Here is a 7,285-nt window from a genome sequence, read left to right on the forward strand (position 1 = left end):
TTGACTTTACTCATTAATTCATTCAGCAAACACTCCCTGGAAAGTTTTCTATATCGGGCACTGTGCTAGGCACCAGCATCAAAGCAAAGAGCATCCGAATCCCCATCACTGAGGATTTCTCAGGCTTTGGTACTTGAGGGTAGAGGAGGAAAGGTGAGGGGTGGCAAGCATGTGAATTAGAATATTCCAGGATCTGCGCTAACTTGAAAGTGTGCACACAATCGCTGAGGTACCTCAGAAAGTGCTCTAACACCAAACAGGGGAGTTGCAAACCCATCATATTGCATAGGATGTGCCTAGAGACACATGTCATCTTTCCTTTTTCAGACCAAATACACTACCCATGGAAGAAATAAATAAAACTGCAAAGATACAGTTCTTCTTTCGCCCATTCTCAGCTGACCCCAAGATCCAGGTGGGGATTTTTGTGGCCTTCCTGGTGATGTACCTGACCAGCCTCGGTGGAAACACCACAATTGCAGTCCTTGTCCAGATCAACCCCTCCCTCCACATCCCCATGTACTTCTTCCTGGCTAACCTGGCAGTCCTGGAAATCTTCTATACCTCTGCCATTGCCCCACTGGCTTTGGCAAACCTCCTTTCAATGGGCAAAACTCCTGTTTCTATCCCCGGATGTGGGGCCCAGATGTTCTTCTTCGTCTTCTTGGGTGGAGCTGACTGTGTCCTGCTGGCCGTCATGGCTTACGACCGGTTCGTGGCAATCTGTTACCCTCTGAGATACACCCGCATCATGAGCTGGTCCTTGTGTGTGGAGCTGATGGTCGGGTCCCTGGTGCTGGGGTTCCTGCTGTCGCTGCCGCTGACTATTTTAATCTTCCATCTCCCATTCTGTGGCCACAATGAGATCCACCACTTCTACTGTGACATGCCTGCAGTCATGCGCCTGGCCTGCGCAGACACACACACTCACCAGACTGCCCTGTACATCATCAGCTTCATCGTCCTGAGCGTCCCCCTGTCCTTAATCTCCACCTCCTACATCTTCATCATGGCAGCCATTTTACGGATCCGGTCAGCAGAAGGGCGCCACCGAGCCTTCTCTACCTGTTCCTCCCACATCTTAGTGGTCCTCCTGCAGTATGGCTGCACCAGCTTTATCTACTTGTCCCCCCGGTCCAGCTACTCTCCTGAGATGGGTCGGGTGGTGTCTGTGGTCTACACTTTCATCACTCCCATTTTAAACCCCTTGATCTACAGTATGAGGAACAGGGAACTGAAAGATGCCCTAAGGAGGGCACTGAGGAAGTTCTAGATAGGATGATCCCTTGACTTGTCCAAGTCGGATGCTTGAGAGTAAATGGGGATGCTATTAATAACTATGCTGGGACAACATGCCTGAGCTGGGAATGTCCTCAGCAAACTGAGACACGGCCCACCCTTCTAGGATCACCAGAGATGAATGCTACTGTGTCATTGAAACAAAGCTGTGTCATGGAGGGCAGTGTGATGTCCTGGGCATGGATGGGGGAGCATCAGCACTTATTGGACACCTGCTATATACTAGGCACTTTATATGGGTTATCTCACTTAGCCCATAGTAAGAACCACTGCCTTCATGCTTTAGAAAAGGAAACTAAAATGGCTTTAAAAAAAAGGTATAACCAAGATGAAAACACAAGTATTTAAAAATCTAGGGGCACCTGGGAGGCTCAGTTGGTTTAAGTGTCCAAATCTTGATTTTGGCTCAAGTCATGATCTCAGGGTCGTGAGACTGAGCCCACAATGTAAAGCTTAAGATTCTCTCTCTCCCCCTCTTTCTCTACCCCTCCTGTCCTCTTCTCTCCTTCTCTAAACAAGAAATTTTAAAAATTATAAATAAATAAATAAATAAATAAATAAATAAATAAATAAATAAATATCTAAAGCGTAAGCTATCTTCACACAATAATATTGGACAAAGAAAGAGGGATGTTTTTCTTTTCTTTTTTTTTTTTTACATGTTTTTGTGTTGTTGACCAAAATGAAAAGTCATGATTCTATTCATAACTTTTAAAGAGCACCCCAGCAATAAAAAGGGTAATAATAATGGAGGAAAATGTTGTTTAATTCAGTACGTGAAGATATGGGGAAAGAAGGAAATGGGCCTCCTTGAATCTTGACTCCTCAAGAACCCCTCCTACAGCAGCTCAGTGTTCCAGACTCTACTTGAGCTTTCAAGAAGAGAGATCATTAACTCGTAAGACATCACATTCCTTGTTGAACTACTCAGGTTGTTAAAGAACCACATACTTGTTTGAAGTCCATCTACAAGCAACTTCCTCCCACTGATCCTATTTTGGCCCTCTAGAGTTTTCTTCTCCCTGACAGGTCTCCCAGGTACTAGGACAGATTTTGTATCTTCTTTAAGTCTTTAATCTTCTTTTCTCTAGAGCAAATACTCCATCTAGAGTTTTCTCTCCAGGAGATCATATTTAAATGTACTCACACCAGTCACCTTCTAGATTTCCCCAAGCTCCATATCCTTCTACAAAGTTTTTACCCAGAAATAAATACAATGCACTGGGAATATTTTGTTCTGGGGAACTGTTACTTTTCATGACCTGTGAACCACATTTCTATCAATTCACCTTAATCATTTAGCCTCTCATAAATTTGGTATCAGATAAAATCTCCGTATCACTTCATATAACTTTCAATTCTGTCTGACCACAATTTGTTTTCTAACATACATGTAGGACCTTTTCTTTTTAAGAGAAAGAGAGCGAGTGAGGGTATGAGTGGAGGGGCAGAGGGAGAGCGAGAGAGAGAGAATCTTAAGCAGGCTTCATGCCCAGCATAGAGCCCAATGCGGGACTCAATTTCACAACCCTGAGATCATGATCTGAGCTGAAATCAAGAGTCCGACACTTAAATAACTGAGCTACTCTGGTGCCCCTATAGAATTTTTCACTTAACACTGATATATTTGTTTTGTTTTGTTTTGTTTTGTTTTTTATTGGTTTGGGCCAAGTGGTCTGAACTGCTAAATTCAGCTTCAGGATTTATATATTATTCATCATAGTTTTGTGGCATGGTCAAAATTACACTCATATTTCCATTTCCTTTGCCCAAATCATTAACCAATATTCAGAATAAAATACAATAAATGAGCATCTATCGGAGTCCCCCTATTTGGGAATTGTTGTCCAACTAGCTAGACATGGGCTCAGTTAATACCACTGGTGGTACAGTGTCACAATCATGACCTTCTCAGTGGATCCATGCCTCTGGATGGCTCCCCTCCCCCATGGCTATGTGACTTGTTTTGGCCAATGGGGTATTAGCAAATATGTTTGACGTATAGGCTTACACTTACCTTTGGTGTCTGTCTTCTCTTCTGCCTTGAGACTGCCACATGAAGAAGTTGGGGCTAGGATGACACCTAGAGATAAGCCATCAAGGAGGTTCCCTTGACCAAAGCCAGTAGATCTACCAGATAATTACAGTCACATTAGTGACTCCAGCAAAAGAACCAGCCAGCCGAACGAGCCTAAAATGTTGACCCACAGAAACATGGGAAAATAAAATGATTGATATTGTAAGTCATTTAGTTTAAAGTGGTGATTTTGCATCAAAAATTAACCAACTCACCATCCAATCCATAATAAACATCTTTTCAAGAGGGATATCATGGGAAGCCTATCAAATCTTTTCAGACAATCAAAATACACTACAGTACTGATATAAAGCTAACCATTTAAAAGCCTTATTTTAAAAGTGAAGTGTATTTGGCATGATTTATCTTGGGTCACTTCTGTGGGCTCTCAGTAATCATCAGGCTTTTAAAAATGTCTATAAATTACCCATTCAAACATGCATTTCCAGAATTTTACTAGGAATTCGTATTGCAATGGCTATCTTATTGTTTTGAAAACCATTGTTTATAAATTTTTTTATATCTTCATCTGAATGGGAAAAGAAATATTTCAATAGTTGTGAGTCCCTTGGGAATGGAGAATATGCCATTTATCCTTGAATTCCCAGCATCTAGTGCAGTGGCTAGCATTTGTGGGATTCAGCTGATTTACTATGAAGAGATAAATTATATCTAAGGAGGGTGTCTTGCTGCTCATAAAAATTGTATGTACTTTATACAAAGGGATTGTGTTCTACCCTTTTTTCTACCACTTGCATCCTTCACTGCTTCCTTAGTAGTTGTGGTACTTCATAAATATTTGTGGAATTGAACAGGACTTCCTTCAGAGATTATTCTTTTCTGGTTTTCAGATTTTTTTAATATTAGTGATAAATATATATTCTTATTAAAAACTTTTTTGAAACATTTATTGCTACTACTAATTTTTTAGTGTTTTATTTGATTCTATATCTGTAAGTCCTGTGTTCCCTAAGACTTACAGATAATAAGAAATATAAATGGGAACTATAAAATATCTGTCTGAAGGAAGTGGGTAGCTATTATTACTGCATATTAAAAGAAGATCATACACTTTGCTATATTTAACCCAATTTTAGCAAGGATATTTTTAAACTGCCATCATTCAAAGAAAAATTTTGAGAATTTATAACTTTCACTTGCTGCACAGTGGATGCTATTGATGCTGTTCCTCTTTTTTTTTTAAGATTTTATTTATTTATTCATGAGAGACACACAGAGAGAGGCAGAGACACAGGCAGAGGGAGAAGCAGGCTCCTCACAGGGAGCCTGACATGGGACTCTATCTCTGGATCTCAGGACATGCCCTGAGCCAAAGACAAATGCCCAACCACTAAGCCACCCAAATGTCCCAATGCTGTTCCTCTTTATTCCAAAAATAAAGAGCCAAATGGACAGGCATACTCCACAATTATTCCTAGAAGAAAATCCCAAACAAACTTAAAAGGATGTTTCTTTCATCCTTTTATAGTATTGCAGTGTTTAGAAGAAGAGGAAAGAGGATAATGAAGAAAAGGTGAGTCTGAAGACATTAGAAAAATAAATTATGAGGATTAAGGATGGGGGGATGTCCTCAACTGAGGATGGGAGGATATCCCACGAGGACATGAGGATAGGACTGACAGAGGAAAGCAGGACAGAAACCTGGAGGACTGTGAAAGATGAGAGGAGTTATGGGTTATTGGAATGGGCATCAGGGAATGGATGTGGCATCAGAGCAACTACACCATGCTTCTCTGAAAGGAGTATCATGAGACTGGAGACATGAAGACATGGCGACATGATTTCTAGAAGCTGTAACCTAGGAAAGTCATTTTCCTCCTTCAAGCCTCCATCCCAGTATCTACAAAATAAGAGGATTAAACTTGTTAATATCTAAGATATCCACAAGCACTGACTTTGATTCATTAATTCCCCCACTTTCTATTCACTTCTATCTATGCTTGGGCCATTTCTCTTCACCTTGGACAGGCTTCTGTGGCTCTTTCTTACCCCCATGGTAATAGATTTTTAGCTGCTACCCAATCAGCAAGTGAAAATGAACAATGTGGGCATGACCAAATGGGATAGCAGGTGCCTTGTGTCCTCCCAAGTAGGAGAGAAAGTCCGAGTGCTGGGGTTCTGTGGGCCTCTGACTTGGGAGTCACATCCTCCCAAAGGTGGTTTCATTCTGAGGTCTTTTGAAAGCCAGATGTTGGGCAGCCCTGGTGGTGCAGCGGTTTAGCGCTGCCTGCAGCCTAGGGCATGATCCTGGAGACCCTGGATCGAGTCCCACGTCAGGCTCTCTGCATGGTGCCTGCTTCTCCTCTGCCTGTGTCTCTGCCTCTGTGTGTGTGTGTGTGTGTCTCAATAAATAAATAAATAATCTTTAAAAAAAAAGTCAGATGTTGCTGTGTGACTTTCTCATTCTTTGAAAAGAAAGGAGTGCTCACTTTACAGCACATGGACTAAAACTGGAATGAAACTGAGATTAGCATGGTGCCTGCATAAGGATGACATGCAAATTCATGAGGAGTTCCATCTTTTTAAAAACAAAAGATGGAACCCACAGAGAACATATTCGTGGTTGCCAGAGGTAGGGGATGGGTAGTTGGCAAAATGGGTGAAGGGGGTCAAAAGGTACAAACCTCCGGCTATGAAATAAATAAGTCCTGGGGATGTAGTGTACAACATGGTGACTGTAGTTGTACATTTGATAGTTGCTAAGAGAGAAGATCTTAAAAGTTCTCATCACAAGAAAAAAAACTGTTAACTGTGGTGACAGATGTTAACTAGACTTGTGATGATCATTTTGCAATATATACAAATATCAAATCATTATTTCATACACCTGAAATTAATATGATGTTATAGGTCAACTATAACTCAATAAAAAATAAATACATAAAAAAATCATGAGCACAATAACAGTGGGGACAGCAGATAACTGGCTATGGGTTTGTGTGTGTGTTAATTATAATTTACAATCTTGAATCTTCTCCATATGTTTGACTGGTGTGGACAACTTGCTGATCTTTAATTTGCCAGTCCAATTGGACAGCCCTCCAACCCAGGGTACAGTACTAGGCCTTTGCCTTTGAGGTCAGTGTGCAGCCCTAGAAACTTTGGCAATGGGGTGTGCACACAATCTGTTTCAACCACCAGCTGGTGAGTCTTCATATACTTCACGACCTAAAAAACTACAAACTCCCAGACTCCCTAGCAATTTAAGATGTATTTAATTTCCACTGATCAGATGCACTCCCTCAAGATCTGAATTAAAACTGAGTAACCCACAGAAAGAGGTGCCTGAAGTGTGAGGCATCCATTTACTGCTGGGAATCTAGCAGATGAGGTATGGTTCCGAAGCCAAAAATCCCATCAGTGGGGACTCCTTGATTCCCCAGACAATCTTGGATGAATATGGTGGTTCTTCTCATGACTGATTCTGTGCTGTGGAGTCTTCCTAGAGTCCCAGCCTAGGCCTGATTCTCCATCCTTTCCATGATTTGAAAAGCATCTATTTCACTGAATACAATCCTTCCTGTTTAAAATCAGGAGGTTGGGGCAGCCCAGGTGGCTCAGCGGATTAGCGCCGCCTTCAGTCCAGGGCCTGATCCTGGAGACCTGGGATCGAGTCCCACGTTGGACTCCTTGCATGGAGCCTGCTTCTCTCTCTGCCTGTGTCTCTGCCTCTCTCTCTGTGTCTCTATGAATAAATAAATAAATTTATTTATTTATTTATTTATAATAAATAAACTCTTTTAAAAAATAAAAATAAATAAAATCGGGAGGATGGTTAAAACCCGAGTAATATACCCCCTTTCTTCTCTGTTACATATGTTTTAAAGAGATATATTTTTTATTGACCACACCTCTCCCATGTTCCCTCTGTATCTTGTGTATAACTCC

General features: G+C 41.3%; 1 protein-coding gene and 1 non-coding gene across 2 annotated transcripts; both read left to right on the plus strand.

The window, feature by feature from the left end:
* The first annotated feature begins 343 nt into the window (after positions 1 to 343).
* On the plus strand, positions 344 to 1,273 carry LOC129494098 (olfactory receptor 10V1). The gene has a single exon (XM_055300786.1). The coding sequence runs from the start codon at positions 344 to 346 to the stop codon at positions 1,271 to 1,273; it is 930 nt and encodes a 309-aa protein (XP_055156761.1).
* A 4,545-nt stretch (positions 1,274 to 5,818) lies between these two features.
* LOC129494457 (U6 spliceosomal RNA) lies at positions 5,819 to 5,921 on the plus strand. The gene has a single exon (XR_008661351.1). It is a non-coding gene; the product is annotated as a U6 spliceosomal RNA (small nuclear RNA).
* Positions 5,922 to 7,285: the final 1,364 nt, after the last annotated feature.

Source organism: Nyctereutes procyonoides, unplaced genomic scaffold, assembly GCF_905146905.1.
Source record: "Nyctereutes procyonoides isolate TBG_1078 unplaced genomic scaffold, NYPRO_anot_genome, whole genome shotgun sequence".
NCBI lineage: Eukaryota > Metazoa > Chordata > Mammalia > Carnivora > Canidae > Nyctereutes > Nyctereutes procyonoides.

Bases quoted from the DNA above. Each gene is read 5' to 3' on its own strand.
- LOC129494098 (XM_055300786.1), top strand. From the start codon at position 344: ATGGAAGAAATAAATAAAACTGCAAAGATACAGTTCTTCTTTCGCCCA.